The following is a 22,155-nucleotide window of genomic DNA, read 5'->3' on the forward strand; positions in this document are numbered from 1 at the left end:
TTTTTTCAAATTCACGAAGTTGCATGCATGCAGTCATTTTGGTTTTTAAAGAAAAAAGAAAGAAGCGATAGTTGCTCAAGTGTTTAACGTACTGGAATGAGGGGTCACCGGAACCTGAGATTCTGTTTTGTAGCTGTGGAGGTGGACAAAGAAAATCTTACGATCACCTGAAGATTATAAGAGAAATTTCTAAAAATTAGGCATTTTTAGACATATGTCTAGAAACTAAAAACTTTGGACCTTCATTAATAGTGCACTCCTTAATTTCCTCCTGTCCATATGGTAACGCACAGTTGTAATAACCACATGGCCCTCCAAATTTAGTGGAAATTTTTAGAATGTGTATCTATGGTTTCACAGAAAAGTGACTATGATGTTCTAAAATTTAACTATAAATATTGCACAAATAGAAATTCGATACAATATCTCTATTTCACACCGTCATTTCTAAGAAGTTGCCTCTTATCCATTCAGAATGCAGAACTGAAAGAATTTCACGTTCCTGAACGTGTTTTGTTTGTCCATATTTCGTGTTTCTTATTGTTTTCCAAAGAAACATGTCAGAACACTGAACATGCATGTAGTCACTTGTTCTAACGCTTTCACATTTTTTGCATTTCTTTCTTTTAAAGCACAAGACTCTGCTGACCTTATTTTCCTTATTGATGGATCAAACAACACCGGAAGTGTCAATTTCCCAGTCATTCGCGACTTCCTTGTAAATCTCTTTGAGAGACTCTCAATTGGAGCTCAGCAGATCCGAGTGGGGGTGGTCCAGTATAGTGATGAGCCCAGAACCATGTTCTCCTTGGACACTTACTCCACCAAGGCGCAGGTTCTGGAGGCAGTGAAAGCCCTTGGTTTCATGGGTGGGGAGCTGGCCAATGTGGGCCTTGCCCTGGATTTCGTGGTGGAGAATCACTTCACCCGGGCAGGAGGCAGCCGAGTGGAGAAAGGGGTTCCCCAGGTGCTGGTCCTCATAAGTGCCGGGCCTTCTAGCGATGAGATCCGCGACGGGGTGGTAGCACTGAAGCAGGCTAGCGTGTTCTCGTTCGGCCTCGGAGCCCACGCCGCTTCCAGGGCAGAGCTTCAGCACATAGCTACCAATGACAACTTGGTGTTTACTGTCCCGGAGTTCCGTAGCTTTGGGGACCTGCAGGAGCAATTACTGCCGTACATTGTTGGTGTGGCCCAAAGGCACATTGTCTTGCAACCGCCAACCATTGTCACACAAGGTACGTATGCTCTTCTCGCCATCTGTGTGGGACCGGGGTGTTTTGTGTGTTGGCTTTTGTGTGTGTAGAGGTAAGGTGGGCACCTTACAGAATGACTCGTCTCAGCAGAACCTGTAAGTACCCACCGTTGAGTCCTTCTTGGATGACTTAGCTCTTGGAAGTGATGTCTGTGCTTACAGCCGTGTTGGAAAAAACAAGATCCACAAGTGAGGGCAAAGCTCTCGTTAGAGTCATCAAGAAAGTGTGCTTTTAAGGCTCAGAGAAACCTGTTACTTTGAGACGATTAAATGTCACTGTACCATCTACTGATAAGCCAGTCAGTCGTCTGAAAAACAGACTTCAACTTTGACAAAAATACTCCAGGACAGTGGCCCTGGCTCTGAAAGGCAGCATGCTAGGGGTGTGCTCACAGAAAAGTGAGGCTGTCTCCCCAGAGTCCTGTCTGTGCTGGGGTGTTGGGAGTGGCACTCCTGAAGGTAAGAAATCACAAAGCTCTCACCTGGTGGAACATTTACGAAAACCATTTTTGGGGGGTTTATCAAGTTTAGGAGTAATTCTTTTGAGTGAGGAGATTATGATGTACACTTAAATGGAGGGTCTTTGGCAAAAGAGCCCGATTGAAGTGATGTAGAAACATAATGAACATACATTTGACAAATGTGTTTCAAAATCCGAGTGGGAATGTAGTTGCTCTCCAGGCTGCGGGAGTCAGAAATCAGGCAGATGTGCCTGCTACGCTGCCTGGTGGGCTCAGCTGCCTGCCTGAGGCTTCATGGCCAGTGATACGAAGCCTACTGCCATGCGGGAGAAATCAGAACCGATGTGAAATTACATCCTGAAAATTCTCCTGATATTTCTAGACACCCCTCCCAGTGGAATGGAACATACTAAGGTTTCTCTGGGCTTGAATACTTTTGGAAACAGATTATTTCCACAGGTTTTGTAAAAGCTAAGGGAGCACCATGACTGCAGTTGGTCCCCGGGTCTTGTGTTAACCAGCTGTGTGATTCTGGGCAGGCCACATTACCTCTCTGGACTTCAGTTTCTTGAATTTACCTTAAAGATATTACAGTAGATGAAGGCATTTCTGTTTCAGGAGAAATTTCAAATTTTTAAAATTTATGGGCAGCGCATTGCCCTCAATGCAGTTTTCCCTGGCTACCTAGGATGTCGACTCCTCATTTACAAACGTCATCTTTAGTCTTTGTGATTCATTTGTGAATATTCAACAAATACTCTTGGCTATCTGGTATGTGCCGGACTCTAAGCCAAGCACTGGAGGCAGTGACAGATGTGGCCACTAGCTCGTTGCTCTGTGACGGGAACATGGGTGGGAAAAACCAAACCAACGGCAAACAGAGTATGCCAAGTGTGAGAAGTCCTGCGAGGTCATGAGGGTGTTGTGCTGGGAAGAGTGGGGAAGATAGTGTGAGTGGGGGGGCCACGGGAGGCTCTCCAGGAAGCTGCAGTAAAGTGACCAGCAGGTGAGGAGTGGGGAAAAGGTGTCCCAGGGGCGGCATGGAGAGCTGGGCCTCTTGGCAGAGCTGCAGGGAGGCAGCGGGGTTGGGGCCCCTGCGGTACATGGAAGGCTGGAGAAGCGACTAGCTAGGGTGTAGGCCCTAGCAGCTCTACTGTGGGCACGACAAGTGTGAGGTGGGCATGGCCTTGGGGGCTGACCACTGCATGTGGGTTGGGGGGACAGGTTTGGGAGTGTGGGTGGGACAGAGCCGAGGCCTCGGCGGCCGGGCTGCAGAGGCTGGGCTGCGCGCTGGGCAGGGAAGGAAGCTGGGGGGGAGCAGCCAGGAAGGGGGAGACCCAGGAGTGCAGCATCTGGAGCCTCGAGGGGGAGAGGCTGCCTGGGAGGCAGCTGCTGAGAAACTGGGCTGGATGAACACCAAGAGCACCCACTGCCTGTGTCCCCATGGAGGTCACTAGTGGCCGTATGGATGGTTTCACTGGAGCGATGGTGGTGGCTGGGGACAGGTGACAAGAGGAGACCTGGCCAGGACAGAAGGTGGGCTGCCGTGGAGTCGCGGTGCGCACGGGGGCTGAGGCTCCCCCAGAGTGCCTCCACTGTCTCCATGCCTGGCCGGTGGGGAAGGCTGAGCAGGGACCAGGGAGGAGGGACGGTGCCGCCCCCAGAGACCCCGTGTGCCCAGTGGCTGGGACTGGTGGCCGCCCGCGGCCTGGGGGCTCTGAGCGTGAGGTGCCAGCGCCTGGCAGTGTGACACCTGAAGAATGTCCAGCTCCTGGGTGGTGCAGGAGGAGGGTCAGAGGCCGGCTTTGTCGGGAGCTCCGAGGGAGCGAGGACCAGGGACTGAGGGCACCAGGCGAGGCAGGTGGGGCAGGAAGGGCTGATTGGCAGGGAGGTGGACAGTTGGGCTCAGGTGGCTGCAGGAGGCTGGTGGGGGGGCCTGAAGGTGGCTGAGTGACGTTTCAGAGGCGAGGCAGACTCTGGGGGTGCGCAGGCCAGCTGGGCCCTAGGCAGGTGCTGGGGGCAGGAGGACATGCTCTGTTTCTTAGGCCAGGGCTAGGGTAGGACTAGGTGGAGAGGAAGACCACGCCGAGGGAGGTGGTGGATCGGGGTGTCCGAGGAGACCTTGGAAACAGAAGCATCGGAGAGCGAGGACAGGCACCCGTCCTGGGTCCTCGGGCTGTAGGGCGCGTGCTGCTGTTGGTCACCATGGGGTCAGCGGGCCTTCAGGTGGTCCCCCAACAGGGGCATTTCAGACCCAGTCCTGCAGAACGTGTGAAAGAGAGGTGCTGGCTCTGTGTGGGCTGGCGTCCTGCTCCAGGAGGAAGGCAGCCTCTTACTGGAGGGGAGAAGGGCTGCCACCCAGCCCCACCAGGGACTGAAGGTTGGTCCGTCTTTCTGTTCAGCTTCATGTATGTTACATGCATGTCATTGAGTGGAGGGGTCTCTGCTCTGGTGTCAGCCTCTGGCAGCTGTGCTGCAGGAGGGGTTGAGCGTGTCCAGTGTCACTGTTCTTGGATGTGCATAAACAGCACACATGCAGTTAACTGTACAGCATACGTGTGTCTTTTATGTGTATGCGGTGGGGCGGCGTGTGGCACTCAGCCTCCTTCAGTGCGGAGAGCAGCACGCATGCCACCCACCTGCAGGTCTCCTGAGAGACTGAGGACTTGGAATTACTGTTTCTGCCACAACTCGATGGCAAAGCGGTGGTCCCATGTGCCTGTCCCTGCGTATTTTGTGTCTACGTAGCACTTAGATGTTTTCTTTTAAAGAGGAGAGTTTGGACCAATAGTGTCAGCATGTCACGTAAATTCAAGTGGTACAGATAATTCGTGTGCTGTATGGGGTAACTGAGGCCTCCTCGTGTCCAGACAATTATTTAAATATCGCAAACACTCCTGCCTCAGCTTTACCATTTATGTTATTGTAAGTCTTGGAAGCTCTAGCAGGTTTTGGGTTGGGGGTTGTGGCCTCAGACCATTCTTTGTCCCGGGCTGCCTACAGGCTGATAAAACAGGTGGGTGGAAGTTCACGGTCACCCTCAGGCCGCCGTCTGGCCCACGTGTGTTTGCTGTGAGGTTCGCCTCCCGGTTCAGGCAGTCTGAGCATGTAGCCGAGGACCTTCACAACCCAGGCCTCTTAGATGAGGTCACTTCTGTGCCACCATCGATTTCTTTTTTATAAGTTTTATGCTGCTAAGTAATCAGGTTTTTTTTTTTTCTTTCTGAAAAATCAAGGCTTGGAAAATAGAACTGAAGGGAATGGGAGTGTTCATGCTCCCAGCGTCTGGGCGTGGTGGTGGGCGGTCATGAAGCCCAGTTTGTGAAGCCAAGTGCCCCCCGAGCAGACGCTCACGGCTTCGTGATTATTTGAGCTATGGCTTCATCTGGCCTCGCAAGTCCGAGCTGTAGGTTTATGGCAGAAAAGGGCTCCCTGACTTTTTTAGTGATGACATGATAAATAATCGGTTACTAAAACTAAATTTGTTTTTGTGCCACTGCTCTTTGTAAAAAGTACTAAGAGTGGGTAGAGGGGTGGGTTGGGAGCCAACCTGCCATATGGGAGAAGGAAGCAGCCTTAACAAATTAGTGTATGTGTTCCGGTGAATTCCTAAGGGGCTGCCAACTGACTTCCTACGGGCGTCCTTTGGGTGGGGTGAGCTGTGTAGAGTCATAGTTGGATGTGATTGGTTAGGCCTCTGCATTCACCTTCTGACGTTGCTACCTGCAGTCATCGAAGTCAACAAGAGGGACATAGTTTTCCTGGTGGATGGCTCATCCATGCTGGGACCGGCCAATTTCCACGCAGTCCGCGAATTCATCACCAAAGTCATCCAGAGACTGGAGATCGGACAGGACCTTGTCCAGGTGGCAGTGGCTCAGTATGCAGACACCGTGAGGCCAGAGTTTTATTTCAACAGCCACCCCAATAAAAGGGAAGTCATGACCGCTGTGCGGAAAATGAGACCCATGGAGGGTTCAGTCCTGTACACAGGCTCTGCCCTGGACTTCGTTCGGAACAACCTGTTCACTAGTGCTGCTGGCTACCGGGCCGCCGAGGGGGTCCCTAAGCTTTTGGTGCTAATCACAGGCGGTAAGTCGCTGGATGGAGTCAGCCAGCCTGCCCAGGAGCTGAAGAGAAGCGGCATCATGACGTTTGCCATTGGGAACAAGGGTGCCGACCAGGCTGAGCTGGAAGAAATTGCTTTTGATTCCTCCCTGGTGTTCATCCCTGCTGAGTTCCGAGCCGCCCCTTTGCAAGGCATGCTTCCCGGCCTGCTGGCACCTCTCAGGACCCTCTCTGGAACCACTGAAGGTATGGTGGGGAGGGTGTCAGACCCACAGTAGGGGACCTCTGGGCAGAGCCTTTGAGAAACGAAACAAAGTTCTGTTTGTGTTCAGCTAAGAGACAAACTCTTAAATGATGGAAGCAGCAGCAGTAGACACGATGTATTTCAGGTTTCCTTTTACCCTGAGTTGGGATATGTATGACTTACATGTCATAAGAAGCAACTATATGTCTTCAATATCATATGCTAAGAACTGTATGATTTCAAATGTCATGACTTAAAAATCCCACGACGTAAACCAGAGGACCAGGGACTGCCTGTCTTTGGAGCTTCCTGCCAAGAGGGTCACTTCTCAGCTCCTAGTCTTGTAGGTCCCAGTGCCCTGCTCCTCCTGGGGTGCCTGTCTGACCTCCTTCTCCCTCCACCAAGACGTAGCTGGACCCTTCCTTTCCTGAGCTGGCAGCACACCTCTGAGTGCCTGAACCTGTCCACTCTCTTGAAGGGGTTTCCTTCAGTTGAAAGCACAGTGAACGAAGGGGTGTGATGGGAAACACCCACTGGTTCTTTGAATCCCTCTTTTAATGTGATAATCAAAGACACCACACAGGCCTCTGAGCTTACAAAGCGGATAAGTACAAGTCACCGTCCTTAATGAAGATGCATATCACGGACACGACCTTTCCTACCTCACAGCCTTTGCCACAGGAGCACTGCTTGTTGCATGACCCATGTTGCACGAATGCATGCATGCTTTGACCTCAGGCCCTCGGGCCTTCTCACCCCTTCTCCCCCTTTCTTTTAATTTCCTTAAAACTTCTAATCCACACTTTCATAGCCAAAGTTGAATTTGATAGAATGTAGGATAAAATTAACTGTTAGATCTAAATTTTAGTGAGACGCCAGGGAAGAAATTGGAAGTCATTTTTAAAAGGCATGTACTAAACATGTTTGTGCACATCTTCTAATTTGAGGATCATGCTTTTGATTCTTCACATGTATAACATTAGTCAAGCATAGCAAAGAATCTCCCTGTATCCTGACATGACCCAGGATCCTGTAATCTCCCTCGGGAGGAATTCCCACGGGCACTTTGTTGGATTATGGCCTGGCAATGCTGTGACTCCCGACAGTAGAGTCCCAGTGAGGAGCGACCCGCGAGTGGGCCTGGGAATACCTCGTGATGAGAACAGCCTCATTGTGTTAATTTTTGTTTGAGCCTTCAGGAACTCATGACCTCAGATTATTTTGGGCTAACACTTCTAAGCTATCTCTAAGTGAAAATCTCTCTGCAAACGTGCAGAGGTGGCCCTAGGAGGATCCAGTCTCACACACGTAAACCTGGCTGTGACTGTAGCCATGAACAGAAGCAGGGCAGAAAGGCACAGGGGAATTCATTTTGAGGGAAGGGACGTTCTGTTTCAAGGACTCGGGTCATTTCTGTTGGTCGCAGACATTCTAACTGTGGCACTGTATCCCTCTGTGGGCCAAGTTAGTTTCGTAAACTTGGCTGTCAATATGCCTCTCAAACACCGGCCGCTCTAGAGAAAATATGCAACCTTTTGCCATATTTTGCAGGACGGACGTGCTTTGCCTCTGATTGTCTGTGTGTTCTAATGTTGGCATGTGTGCCCGTGTCGTAAGCACACATGAGAAGACCCTCCGTGGTTGTGTATGTCTCACTTTGTTTTCTGTGCTCCACTGCAGTTCACGTAAACAAAAGGGATATCATCTTTCTTTTGGATGGATCGGTCAACGTTGGAAAGGCCAATTTCCCTTACGTGCGGGACTTTGTAATGAACGTAGTTAACAGCCTTGATGTTGGAAGCGACAATATTCGTGTTGGTTTAGTGCAATTCAGTGACACTCCCGTAACGGAGTTCTCTCTAGACACTTACCAGACAAAGTCAGATTTGCTTGCTCACCTGAGGCAGCTGCAGCTCAAGGGGGGTTCGGGCCTGAACACCGGCTCTGCCCTAAGCTATGTCCGTGCCAACCACTTCAGCGAAGCTGGCGGCAGCCGGATCCGGGAACACGTGCCACAGCTGCTGGTGCTGCTCACAGCTGGGCAGGCTCAGGACCCCTACCTGCAGGCCGCCAACGCCCTGGCACGCGCCGGTGTCCTCACTTTCTGTGTGGGCGCTGGCCAGGCCAGTAAGGCCGAGCTTGAGCACATTGCTTTTAACCCGAGCCTGGTGTACCTCATGGATGATTTCAGCTCCCTGCCAGCTTTGCCTCAGCAGCTGATTCAGCCCCTAACCACATATGTTAGTGGCGGTGTGGAGGAAGTTCCACTCGCCCAGCCAGGTAAAGCAACCCCGCTGCATGGGCTCCCTTCCCCCCAAGACATCCCCAGTGGGCAAGTGGCCCATCTGAGCCCAGGAGTGTGGTGAACCGTAGAAAGACCACTGGCCCAGTTTGGTTGAAGTATTTTAATGGGGGTTTCAGACACTGTGCCAGCAAGTATAGAGTCCCTGTCTAAAGGGTGTTTATTAGTGAAAGGAAGTCTAGAAAATCCAGCTTATGTTCCTCTCATCTTATCCCACCCTTTATTCAGAAGTTTTTTTTGTTTTGCCCAAAGCCTGTGAAGATTCTGGAGTGCAAATCCAGATGGAAGTGAGAGAGCAGGAGAGACCGATTCCCCTTCATACCTGAGTATGCACGGGGATCATTTAACATTGCAAAATTTGTATATGATAATTTTTATGTTTCAAATCCACTGTATGTAGAAAGTGATTTGTTATGAACCCAGCAAAGGCTGTGTCTCTATGGGATGGTGAAATGGTTTCCAAAGGAAGTCTGGCTGCTGCTGCTGATGGCGAATTAATAGGGATGCCTCAGACATTCAGCTCTCTGCATCACACAGATGGGGCAACAAGACTGATCCAACTGAAGGCAGATCAAGATAGTTCCCCAAACTGGGCTGAAAGCAGCACCACATTACATGGTGTGGCCCACGGGGCGCAGCCACCCGTGTCCTCCATGCTCTGATTGCAGCAGGTTGGAAAGTGCTGACAGAGAGCCGGACCCACACTCAGAGCCATGGTGGGCACTATTTTGGGTCCTAACAAGCTCAAGCTTAATGAAAAGATAATCCAGTTAGAGCAGATGTGGTATATCCTTAGGTAGTTACCCCATTGCAGCCTTTGTGACAAGACACAAGTAAATTTTTCAGCAGAAGGACAATAAGGACCACATTTTCAATAATTTATAACAATTCAAAAACACTGTTCTCCTGGGGTAGTTGCACATATGCAAGAGCAGAATCCTCCAGGGCCTTTCATGGTCTCGTTTTGTTGAACAAGCCTGATGCTGGACTGGGAAGATCTTTCTGGTTGTTCCAGTGCTTTGAAAATATGCATAGCTTTGAAACGGGATGTTTTAATGATAGCCAGGGTGGCTTTCCTCTTCCCTGGGTGGTACAGTGGCCCTCAGATGAATTCATGCACTCCCGTTACCAAAGGCTGGTGGCGCTGGGCTGGTGGTGTCAGCGTGGCACCTGCTGTGTTCTTGTCCCTTACTGTGTCCTAACCTCCTTTCCTTGCAGAAAGCAAGCGAGACATTCTGTTCCTCTTTGATGGCTCGGCCAATCTCGTGGGCCAGTTCCCTGCTGTCCGAGACTTTCTCTACAAGGTTATTGACGAGCTTGATGTGAAACCGGACGGGACCCGGATAGCGGTAGCTCAGTACAGTGATGATGTCAGGGTGGAGTCCCATTTTAACGAACACCAGAATAAGCCTGAAATCCTAAATCTGGTGAAGAGAATGAAGATCAAGACGGGCAAGGCCCTCAACTTGGGCTACGCCCTGGACTACGCCCAGAGACACATCTTTGTGAAGTCTGCCGGGAGCCGGATCGAGGAGGGGGTGCTTCAGTTCCTGGTGCTGTTGGTTGCGGGACGGTCGTCAGACCGGGTGGACAGGCCAGCCCTCAGCCTGAAACAGAGCGGGGTGGTGCCTTTCGTGCTACAGGCCAAGAACGCAGACCCTGCCGAGCTAGAGCTGGTGGTGCTGTCCCCTGCCTTCATCCTGGCTGCAGAGTCACTTCCCAAGATCGGAGACCTGCAACCACAGATCGTGAATCTCTTAAAATCAGTGCACAATGGGGCACCAACCCCAGGTATGACATAGCAGGCTGGTTGCTCTGCAGCCTGGGTTTCCAATACGTGGTTGATGGCAGGCAGCTGGCTCCAGTCCCTCAGACAGAAGCCCTCCTTGGGTCTCCAGGGAAGAAGGAAAATTAATAGTTCGTTCCTGCAGGAACAGTGGAATATGACTTCCTTTCCCCACTTTGCCTGCAACACAGAAGGATCAGGGTGATTATTTTTAAGGATATCTTATTATTTCTATACTATAATAAGATACTATACTATAATAAGATAGTACAGGCATTTAGACCTATTAATAGTTAAAAACCATTTCAAGAAACACAACTTTGATTCTATACTAAAAGCTGTATAACATAGTAACATTGCAGCTAGAGCCGTCTTCCTCTGGTATCGCCTCAATGTCTTATCTTAAGTGGGTGTCTCTGTGTTATGATTGTTATGATTCATTCCCTACATTCACTGAGAATATAAGGCATGATGAGAGGCAGAGAAATTCCCACCAGAAACATATTAAAATTTGCAACTGCCCATCTACATTACCACGACTGTGTTTAACCATTTTCCATTTGTTGATAAAAATGCAGTGAAAAGAGCGATTGATTTCATATAGAATCCTTTTGATCAAAAACTGAGAATCTGGAGCTTCATGCTGACTTTTGGGACCATACGCTGTTGGGTCTGAATTGTAACCCAGACATCTGGGTTAGTCTTTCTCCCATCGATCCGCGTGGCTGGCGGTGAATCACTGGAAACCTGTCTGTACGATGCCGTAGTGGCTATGCAGGTGTGGCCCTCCCATTTCTCACTCCCCCATAAACAACTTTTTTTGAGTATACTTTTTAAAGTTCATAGTACTGCTCAAGCATTGAACTGCTCTAAAATAAAAGGGCAATCTATATAGACTCGTATGTTTCTTTCCAATCGCTGGTATAACAAATTGCCATACATTCAGTGGCTTAAAACAAATGAATTCATTATCTTGCAGTTTTAGAGTTCAGACAGAGGAAACCAGAGGCAGCGGGCTAAAATCAAAGTGTCAACAAGATCGAGGACCTTCTGGAGTTCTAGCAGAGTGTCCATTCCTGGCCTTTCCAGCATCCAGAGGTCCCTGGGGTGCTTGGTTTACGGCCCCTCCCCACCTGCCAAGCCAGCAGTGTGGTAGCTTCTCGCTCCTCTGACTTGTGACCCATCCTTGTCTCCCTCTTACAAAGACACATGACTGGTTATATTGGGTCCACATGGATAACCCAGCATAATCCCCCCAACGCCCAAATTCGTTATCACATCAACAAAGTCCGGTTCACAAGTTAGGGGGTTCTGAATCGGCTATCTCTGTGGGGATATCAAGTCATTGATTTCATGTATTGTTTAGCCCACCACAGTCAGCAGGAAGTTGTCCCTCTTACGTCCCGTGGGAGTCATCGCGTCTGTCTTCCTCCCAGCTTCAGGTGAAAAGGACGTGGTGTTTCTGATTGACGGCTCCGAGGGTGTCAGGAGCGGCTTCCCTCTGCTGAAAGAGTTTGTCCAGAGAGTGGTGGAGAGCCTGGATGTGGGCCCGGACCGGGTCCGGGTGGCCGTAGTGCAGTACAGTGACCGGACCAGACCCGAGTTCTACCTGAACTCATTCATGGACCAGCAGAGTGTGGTCGATGCCATACGCAGCCTGACCCTGCTGGGAGGGCCAACGCCCAACACCGGGGCCGCCCTGGACTTCGTCCTGAGGAATATCCTGATCAGCTCGGCTGGAAGCAGGATGGCAGAAGGTGTCCCCCAGCTGCTGATAGTCCTCACAGCCGACAGGTCTGGGGATGATGTGTGGGGCCCCTCGGTGGTCCTGAAGAGGGGAGGGGCAGTGCCCATCGGCATCGGCGTGGGGAACGCCGACATCGCAGAGCTGCAGACCATCTCCTTTATCCCAGACTTCGCTGTGGCCATTCCCACCTTCCGGCAGCTGGGGACTGTCCAGCAGGTCGTCACTGAGAGAGTGGCCCAGCTCAGCCGTGAAGAGCTGAGCAAGCTCCAGCCAGTTTTCTCCTCGCCGACAAGCCCAGGTAAGGAGGGGGTGGTTTGGGTCATTGTTCCTGAAATATCTGGGGCTGGGTGTTCAGACTGCGGGCTCCGGCGTGTCCTCAGTTTTGTTTCCTCTGCTATGTGGAGCGAAAACAAGAGCTGCATGAAGAGCTGGAATCCACGTGCCCTGGTCTTGGCGGCCAGAAATGCCAGAGGCTCTTGGAGATACTAAGATTCATGTTTTTGGCCAAATTAAATCTTGAAGAGGGAAACATGCTTGACTTATAGTGCAGACCCCCCAACTCTGCATAAAGCCTTCTGTGTAGACACTTGAGTTCCCTGTCCATCCTGGGCTGCTCTGGTAGGTCTAGCCGCAGCCTCCTGTGATCCGAGAGGGAGTCTGACCGCAGGTGCCCTGCGAAGTCGGGGCACCGTCTCTGAAATATTGGTATTTCCAGAGCCAAAGTATGAAGACTGCTTTGGACCTGCTCAGTGCTGAGAAGTGTCTGGACTGGCAGGAAGGCTGCCTGGTGCTTAGACCAGGGCTTCTTCACTTTCCTCCTTCCTGTTTGCTTTGCTGTGCCTGGTGACAGTACACCGGGCAGCGGTGGGAGCCCCGGCCGCTGGAAGGAGGACGGCTGAGGGGCATCCATGCCCTCCAAGACGGCCGCTGAGGACCCGCCCTCCTGCGCAGGTGGCGGGGCGCCTGGTGCCCAAGAGGCAGCTGTGTCCTTACCTCCCATGGCTTACATTCCACAGAGTACGAGCCACGGCCTCATGGCATGGAGAGGCGAGAAAGGAAGGGCAGGGGAGAAAGGGGGGGTGTGGAAGCAAGTGAGGGGAGGGTCAGACGCAGGCCACACTGCCCTTGGGGACGGCAGGAAGAGGGGTGCACAGAGCCCTGAGAGTGGCATGCCTGCCGGCCCCCACGGAGTGCTATGAAGTCCACGGCCGAGTCCATCTGGGAGATGGTGGGGTAGACAGAGTGAGAGAGGGTTTTCTTTCCCTAGCTGATGTGCTTTGTCATTCCCGTTTCACATTTGGGAAGTGTGACATTTCTCAAACTGATCTGACTGCAGTCTGGGAAATGTAAAACTTCTCAAACTGATTTGACTGCCAGCTTTCGTTTCTTGGGCACATTTTGGGTTCCAGTGTTCACAAGAGTGCCCTTTAGAGACACCCCCATCATGTATGTGCAGCTTCTTTACTTTAAATGCAAGCGTCTATTTCTACGGAAACACGATCCCGCCGCAGCGCTCTCCCCTCTCCCAAATGACTCTTTCCTACCTCCCCCTCGCCCCCTGCTGCTGCTCCTGGGCCCCGCCCCGCCCAGCTTCCCCTGAGGGGTGCTCTTGAGCCCCATGTGGTGAGGCGCAGGTCCATCTGGCGGCATTCTGGGAGCTCCACACACTCTCCCCCAGCCTCGCTCCTCGGGCACCTGCCCCTCTGCCTAAGCCAGGCCCTGTCTGCAGTCCGCTCCCCTGAGCCATCAGTTCCCCACTGTGGGTGGGCAGGATGAGCCCCCCATGACACGAACGCACTGCTTTTCCTCCTCTCTTCAAAACTCTGACACTCTGCTTCCCGCCCCCAGCAATGCCACAGTCCCCTTTTAAAAGAGTTTCCCAGGTACACGTCCTCTCTGAGCTGTCTCGGTCCGCCATTCGCCCTCACTGCCCCGTGGAAAGTGCCCTTGTCAAGGGCACTCCGCCTGGTAACCCTCCTCTTCTCCCTGACTTGTAATCACTGAAACGCCACGACTCGCTCCCGGGACTGGTATTTTAACTACAATACTTAAAAAAGCAGAATTGGGATATTTGCCCATCAGCTGGTGATTCCTTGACAGACTGGGAGGTGGTCTGTTAACAGTCAGAGTTTGGTGCCCGGGAAGGCGAAGCCCACCTTAACATTTGATTGCAGGTGTTGGCGGCAAGAAGGACGTGGTCTTCCTCATCGATGGGTCCCAAAGCGCTGGCCCTGAGTTCCAGCACGTCCGCACCCTCATCGAGAGGCTGGTCGACTACCTGGACGTGGGTTTCGACACGACCCGGGTGGCCGTCATCCAGTTCAGCGAGGACCCCAGGGTGGAGTTCCTGCTGAATGCCCACACCAGCAAGGACGAAGTGCAGAACGCAGTGAGGAGGCTGCGGCCCAAGGGCGGGAGGCAGATCAACCTTGGGGGTGCCCTGGAGTACGTGTCAAGGAACATCTTCAAGAGGCCCCTGGGGAGCCGGATCGAAGAGGGTGTCCCTCAGTTCCTGGTCCTCGTTTTGTCTGGGAAGTCGGACGATGAGGTGGATGAGTCGGCAGCTGAGCTCAAGCAGTTTGGTGTGGCGCCATTCACTGTGGCAAGGCACGCAGACCAGGAGGAGCTGGCCAAGATCTCCCTGAGCCCTGAGTACGTGTTCTCCGTGAGCACCTTCCGGGAGCTGCCCAGCCTGGAGCAGAAGCTCCTGACCCCCATCAGGACCCTGACGGCAGAGCAGATACAGCAGATCCTGGCCAGCACCCGCTATCCTCCTCCGGGTAAGACTGGGTGTGGCGTAATTGTTCTTTGAGTATTTTTGCTGTAATAGGCTCAAAGATCCAGAGTGCTTACACCTGGGATTGGACCAGTTGGGTCTATGCATGTTGTGGGGGGCAGGGCTGCCCATGACAGGGAACCATGGGGTGCTTCTGTAGGGGCGTTAGAAAGCACTTGTGCTAGGGTCTGAGTGTGCGCTGGGTGATTTTGCGGGCGTCTTAAGGAAGTGGGAGTTTCCCTTGGATCGGATGTTGCCGAGCTGTGGAAGTAATTCTATGATTGCGTATCCTACTTAATTTTACGGCTAAATCTGTAATTGGTAAAGAAGCGGCTGTTGCTCCAGTTGGCCAAGGTATCGGGATGTTTGGTTATTTTTGTCTTCGTTCTGTCAGTGTTTACGCACGATTCTGCTGTTGAAGTTCTGTGATGTCTTTTAGGTTCTGCAGGAGAGCCCAGCTCCTGGCTGTGTGTGCTGGGCTAGCTTTCCTCTTTCTCAATGTAAAACTATTCGATTCCATGACTTGCTCTGCTTTTGCTGGGCTCTGTTTCCAGTATAAGTAACCCAGTGATTTTTAGGCAAAAGACAGTTGGAATTTGTTGAGTGACAGCATATGAGTATTTTAATAAAATGGCATCGTTTTTAAGTACATTTAATAAAAAGTACTTAAAATTCTAAGGGGAAAACATGGCTTATCTTTTCCAGAGATTCTGAATTAATTTAATATGTAAAAAAATGGATTCATATAAATAAAATAGGGGAAATAATAGTGAAAATGAAAACTTTGTAAAATACTAGAGATATGCAAGCAAAAAGAATACTATGAATTAAACACCTAGGGAGATGCTGTGGCACATGAGAGGGAGCTGGGATTCTCTGGGCTGTCCGTGGACAAAGAGAGGACATTTGACCTCAGTTGTTTCTCACTTTCTGTCCAACAAAGATGTTGGTCCAGGTGCTTTGATCCCTGTAGCAGTAACAGCTTATGAGTCTATAGTTATGGTAATCCTGGATTAGTTTCTAAATGCTGCTTATGTTTTTAAAATTAGTTGTAACCCAGATGCAAAGCCAAAATTAAAATAGAGTAAACTCAGAAAATGAAAACTTTGGAGAACATAAAATATTTCAAGAAGCAGAAATGGTTTTGGTAAAAAAAGACCCCATTTTTAATGGTTAATTTACAAAGGCCCAAGAGTTAAACACATATGTGTTGGCCTATAATTGTAATGTTAATTTATATATAATTGCAGTATATAATTACTATGTAATTGCATAAATGTATAATTAGTATGTATCATTGTGATATGATGCCCAGTTCAGAAACAAAAGCAGAAATAAAGCTGGGTGAGCACCAGCCCTGTCCTGTTTTCCTCTCTCTTCTCCTCTCTGCAGCTGTTGAGAGCGATGCTGCAGACATTGTTTTCCTCATGGACAGCTCTGATGGCGTGAAGCCCGATGGCGTCGCGCACATCCGAGACTTTGTGAGCAGGATTGTTCGAAGACTCAACATTGGCCCCAGCAAAGTAAGGATCGGGGTCGTGCAGTTCAGCAATGACGTCTTCCCAGAGTTCTACCTGAAGACCTACAAGTCCCAGGCCCCCGTGCTAGATGCCATACGCCGCCTGAGGTTCAAAGGGGGGTCTCCGCTGAACACGGGCAAAGCGCTGGAATTTGTGGCAAGAAATCTCTTTGTCAAGTCTGCTGGGAGCCGAATAGAAGACGGGGTGCCCCAGCACCTGGTTCTATTTCTGGGTGGGAAATCCCAGGATGACATTTCCAGGTTTTCACAGGTGATGGGCTCCTCAGGGATCGTGAGTTTAGGGGTAGGAGACCGGAACACTGACAGAACAGAGCTGCAGACCATCACCAGCGACCCCCGGCTGGTCTTCACGGTGCGAGAGTTCAGAGACCTGCCCAACATAGAAGACAGGGTCATGAACTCCTTCGGGCCCTCCGGGGCCACACCTGCCCCTCCAGGAGTGGCGACACCTTCTCCCTCGAGACCAGGTATGAGTGGTGGGGCTGTGACTACAGAGCGTGACGATGATTTTTTTAATTGAAAAAAATGTTATTAGCATTCATTTAAATGATTTTCTTCTCTCAAGGTTGTTGTTGAGGATAATATAGAAATTAAATACTGGAAAAATAATTCAGTAGAAATTGTAGATGGAAACACATCCCAGAAAGCCTAAGATCATCGATTCTTCCGTGAGGCTAGTTACAACCCCATTGAAAGGTACACCGAGGGTTAACTTCAGAATCACTGGCTTTGGTAATAGGAGAGCACCTTTGAAGTTGGCAGATCCACACGTTTTTCTGTTCCAGTCTTGATTTCTTGATTAGGAAATTATCTCCAAATGCCATTGATTTTTAGCAGGACCCCACAAAGCTCCCAGCGTGCTGGTAGGTGACCCTCTATGGCTGTATGGGGTCACATCTCATTTTCCAGTATGTTTCTATCAGCCCTTTTTTGTCCTGCTTCTACTGCGTCTCCTCCCACCCCTGCCAGACATCATCGTTTATTTTTGGTCAGAAGGAAAGTGTTCAGTGGCGTTTCCTAAAACACCAGAGACCATGGACCATTGAATCCATGGAAAAGATACCACTTTGCAGAGTTCTCAGGACTATTTTTTTTTTAGATGATTTATCATTTATCTTCTTGTTTTTAGCATAATGTTTGGAGGGCTGTGAATTTGGGGACTGTGAAGACATGGAATAGAGCAGAGACATTCACTTTGAAAAAGTTACAGGAATGGCTTATTTCAATTATTGTACCTTCTGTGTATTTGTTCTGGACATGGAAACCAAATTTCTCCTCATTTTCATTTTAATCATTTTTAGAGAAAAAGAAAGCAGACATTGTGTTTCTGCTGGACGGTTCCATCAATTTCAGGAGGGACAATTTCCAGGAAGTGCTCCGTTTTGTGTCAGAAATTGTGGACACGCTTTACGAGGCGGGCGACTCCATCCAAGTGGGGCTGGTCCAGTACAACTCTGACCCCACGGACGAATTCTTCCTGAAGGACTTTTCCACCAAGCAGCAGATTATTGACGCCATCAACAAAGTGGTCTACAAAGGGGGAAGACACGCGAACACTAAAGTGGGCCTCCAGCACCTGCGGCTGAACCACTTTGTGCCAGAGGCAGGCAGCCGCCTGGACCAGCGGGTCCCTCAGATCGCATTTGTGATCACGGGAGGAAAATCGGCGGAGGACGCTCAGGAGGCCAGCCTGGCACTCACCCAGAGGGGCATCAAAGTGTTCGCGGTGGGCGTGAAGAACATCGACTCCGAGGAGGTCGGGAAGATAGCGTCCAACAGCGCCACGGCGTTCCGCGTGGGGAACGTGCAGGAGCTGTCTGAGCTGAGCGAGCAGGTTCTGGAAACTCTACATGATGCCATGCATGAGACCCTATGTCCAGGCGTGTCTGATGTTTCCAAAGGTGATCCCCTTCATGTGCCAATTGTCGTGTGTCCTATTCGTGTTATTTCATTATCTAGATCCCCAGTGCTTGCCTACAGATTCTGCAACAAGCACTTACTTACATCCCTGGGGGTTGGGTCCCAGAGGTCCCCCAGCCATTGTTATAAGTTTTCTCACAGGGTAAGAGGGGGAGTCCCTTTTTTTGTTCTTAGAAGATTTAGTCCCTCCCCCCCATTCTTCAGATTTATTGATCCCTGTTATTGTTTAGAGTTTATTAGATCTATTATTTGAGATCAGAGCATTTGAGTTCTCAAGTGCATTTCATCTGAAGCACAGCTCTGGTGGCAGCTTCCTGACTGTATGCCACGGTGAAGTCGATGAACGTCCCCAGTAGCAAACGTGTTCGAATGGGCTGCAGTTTTGGTCCCCCACCGCCAGCATCCATTTTCCCTGTGTGAGAGGCAGATCTAGTCGCTTTACAAAGCCCATCCGTGGGACACCTTCTTTGCTCTTGAGCATGGTGCCCCGGCCCACCTCCCCGGGGCTGGGCCTGGGTGTTGAATTCATCTTGGCAGCCCCGACTTAGAGCTCATCCCCTACTTTTCCCTGTTTCAGCCTGTAATCTGGATGTGATTCTGGGATTTGATGGTTCAAGAGATCAGAATGTATTTGTGAGCCAGAAGGGCCTCGAGTCCAAGATGGATGCCATCTTGAATAGAATCAGCCAGGTGCAAAGGCTCAGCTGCAGCGGTACCCAGATGCCCTCCGTGCGGGTGTCGGTCGTGGCCAACACGCCCACGGGCCCGGTGGAGGCCTTTGACTTTGCTGAGTACCAGCCGGAGCTGTTTGAGAAGTTCCAGAGCATGCGTGGCCAGCACCCCTATGTCCTCACTGCAGACACGCTCAAGGTCTATCAGAACAAGTTCCGACAGTCCTCGCCCGACAGTGTGAAGGTGAGCAGGGTGCCCTTGTTTCAGCTTCCTGTGTAGTTCCTGGACTCTTCCTGGCCAGGAGGATGCCTTGATCTCCAGACACCCCCTCCTGCAGATGGTTCTATAAATGCTCTTCACGTTTGACAGGGTTGGTAGTCCCTGCACGTATAAGTGCCTGTACATTTACTATCAGCTGATCATATTAATCTGCCATGTAGCACCTGCCTTGTTTCACTCATTGCATTTAAGCTCAAAAAAAAAAAAATCTGGAAATCAGTAAGTGAGCTTGATTTAGTTGAATTCATGATTAACCCATGTTTAATTATAGTCCTACCCACTAAATACATTATATTCTCTCTAAATATTTCTGTGTGTGTGTGTATACATACATACATAAATATTGTGTCAATATATGCACACACACACACATACGACAAAGTCTGTGAGGGCTGCCACGGCGAATCACCACACACTCAGCGGTTAAATGGTGGAAATGTGTGTCTCCTCACAGCTCTGGAGGCTGGAAGCCAAGGTCAGAGCGCTAGTGGGGCTGCTGCTTCTGAGGCCCGTCAGCTTGGCTTGGCGAGGGTACCCTCTCCGCAGGTCGCCACAGGTCTTCGCTCTGTGTGTGGCTGTGTCCTCATCTCCTCTTCTTAGAAGGACACCAGTCATACTGGGTGGGGGCCCACCCTAATGACCTCATTTAACTGAATCACCTCATTAAAAGCCCTCCTACAAATTACAGTCACATTCTGAGGTACTGAGGGTTAAGAAAGGCATCAACATAGGAATTCTGGAGGGATGCAGTTCAGCCTGTAAAACATGCACATGCACACATGTGATTTCTGGAAACTACATCGCATAAATAGGAGAATGAAATAAGCTGTTTTTATTTCCACTGTTGCATGAGTTTTTAATAAGCCGAGCATGGCAATCTGCCCATTTTATTTTATACCATTTAAAAAATACATTTATTGCATAATATCAAAGAACTATGAACATGGCCCTCGGATGCCTCAACTGTACGATGAGGGGTGAGAGCTGGCTCATCTCTAACAAGAGTCTGTGATGTTTCTTTTGAATTTCTGCTGTGGTTTGACTTTTTATTTTCAGGTGGTCATTCATTTTACTGACGGGGCAGATGGAAATCTGGCTGATTTACAAAGGGCCTCTGAGGAACTCCGACAAGAAGGTAGGTTCTGGGCTTTCTAGACATGAGAAGCCAACATGGGTGAGGCGGGCACCCTGCTTTGCCAGAGAGAAACGACTCTGCTGATGGCGTCCTCTCGGGGAGGAGCAACTTCAAGGTGCCTCCTGGCCCTCGGTCGCCCACCTGCAGCTATGGGATCGGGCTGATGGGGTTCCTTCTCTGCAGGCGGACAGCTTCATCGCCACGCCCTGGGACGGGCCCCACAGGTTCTCAGACTCATTCAGGTGGCAGAGCATCTGGACAGCATGAAGCTTTTGCAAAAGATTATGACATATTGATTCACTTAGCTTCATCTATAAAGAAGGAATTAATTTTCCAGCAAAAAATATTGCTGCATTTTCAGTTGGCAGTTATCACAACTCAAAAATACTTCAAAGTGAAGTAAAAATACGCTTGAATATGAAATAAATAATGAAAGCATACTTTACGAATTTAAGGTGACTGAATAATCAATAATGTCTACTATCAGGTGTAATATCTGATTGTTCATTTGCTCTGGAATTCAGTAGCACTGACTATCAAAAAGTGGATGCCAGCACCAGAGGTTTAAGAATTTATGACAGCATAATTTATCATAAGAACTTTCTATTTATTTGCTTGCTTTTCTAGCAATGGAGATGAGACTGCTATTATCTGACTTTGGAGGTGCGGTGTTTCAGTTCTTCCCAGAGCAAACCCACATTCTCTAGGACCAGAACTTGAGAATTTATGTACAAATACGCTTCATGGTGTTACTTCCTATATTTGCATTGACCAGTTTAGTTTTTGATATATTTGAAACAATTACTCAGGAGTCCGAAGTTCTAGTGTTTCAACTCCTCAGAGCAGCTGAGGTTTGATTAACCATGTGTCAACTAAAGGCCGAATTTTACGCTGAAGTTTTCTTTTTAAAAAAAAGGAGGAAAAAGTTGTGGTGCTCCCGTATCCTGGGTGGGCCCTAGGATATGCGTTTCTCCCCATAGGTGTCCATGCTCTGATCTTGGTGGGCCTTGAACGTGTAGCCAACTTGGAGCGGCTGATGCAGTTGGAGTTTGGGCGGGGATTCTTGTACAACAGGCCCCTGAGTCTTAACCTGCTGGACCTGGATTACGAACTAGCAGAGCAGCTCGTGAGTTTTTTATGTCTTTACACACAAACTGGTTTAATAGCACAGTTTTGGCATCTCAGGATAACGAAGTCAGTTATTGTCCGGTGAGGGGGAGAGGGGCCTTTGGGTGGGTAATTTAATTCACCTGGATCTGCCTTTTGCAATAATATGTGTGAGCCCTGGAAACGCAGGAATCCAGGAGCCAGAGAGCCAGTGTCTGGGCACGCTGATGTGGTTGCCTGAGAATTTCCTCTTCTCCCTTTAATGGGTGTCTTTTCACTTATAAGATCATGAGAAGGCAAAGACAGAGCTGGACCCCAAACAGGAAACAGTGTTCACAACATCAAAACTCAGGTGCTGAAAACAGGAACTTGCAGCAAAGAAAGTGTTTCTGGGCGCAGAGGTGCCCCTCGTAGTTTCCTTTGGAGCAGGCGAAGGTGTCCCTGTGCAGCTTCCAAATTCCCCTGTGCTTTTGGGAGATACAGGGCTGAGGGGCCGCTCCGAGATGCCCGCTCTGAGAGGCCGGCAGCACCAGGGGAGCACAGGGGGAACCGACTGCCTTTTCCTCCCCTCCCACTTTCTTCCCAGGGCTGGAACTGGGACTATATGTGAATTGGGTGGAAGGAGGTGGCACTGATGAATCGGGGACATGGGGGAAAGTGAGAACTCTAGGAAGCTCACTGCGAGGAACGAGATTTGACCTCCAAGAGCTGAGGGTGCGTGACGGGTGTTAGGGGCGCTGGTGCCCTGGAGTCGAGGTGCTCGTGGAATGGGGGCAGGGCCTGCTGGTGTCTGCCCACCCCAGCGTTCCTGAGGCCTCCTCCAGGCCGGCCTAGTCCGAGACGCTGCCCGTGGTTCTAGGAAGGCA

General features: G+C 50.1%; 1 protein-coding gene across 6 annotated transcripts in view; it reads left to right on the top strand.

Annotated features, from left to right (window-relative positions):
- Nucleotides 1-22,155, top strand: part of COL6A3 (collagen type VI alpha 3 chain) — a 79,360-nt gene that overhangs the window by 25,012 nt on the left and 32,193 nt on the right. For 4 of the 6 annotated variants that reach the window (XM_073217925.1, XM_017675683.3, XM_073217926.1 and 1 more), the window contains 11 exons: nt 633-1,235; nt 5,443-6,027; nt 7,706-8,305; nt 9,546-10,118; nt 11,550-12,158; nt 14,035-14,640; nt 16,029-16,643; nt 17,478-18,077; nt 18,674-19,011; nt 20,104-20,182; nt 21,163-21,308. In XM_073217925.1, coding sequence (XP_073074026.1) covers nt 633-1,235; nt 5,443-6,027; nt 7,706-8,305; nt 9,546-10,118; nt 11,550-12,158; nt 14,035-14,640; nt 16,029-16,643; nt 17,478-18,077; nt 18,674-19,011; nt 20,104-20,182; nt 21,163-21,308 — 5,354 coding nt within the window. The remainder of the gene's footprint in view (nt 1-632; nt 1,236-5,442; nt 6,028-7,705; nt 8,306-9,545; nt 10,119-11,549; nt 12,159-14,034; nt 14,641-16,028; nt 16,644-17,477; nt 18,078-18,673; nt 19,012-20,103; nt 20,183-21,162; nt 21,309-22,155) is intronic. The other 2 variants (XM_017675688.3, XM_017675689.3) reach the window with 2 other exon arrangements.

This window comes from Manis javanica, chromosome 12, assembly GCF_040802235.1.
Source record: "Manis javanica isolate MJ-LG chromosome 12, MJ_LKY, whole genome shotgun sequence".
In the NCBI taxonomy this organism is placed as follows: domain Eukaryota; kingdom Metazoa; phylum Chordata; class Mammalia; order Pholidota; family Manidae; genus Manis; species Manis javanica.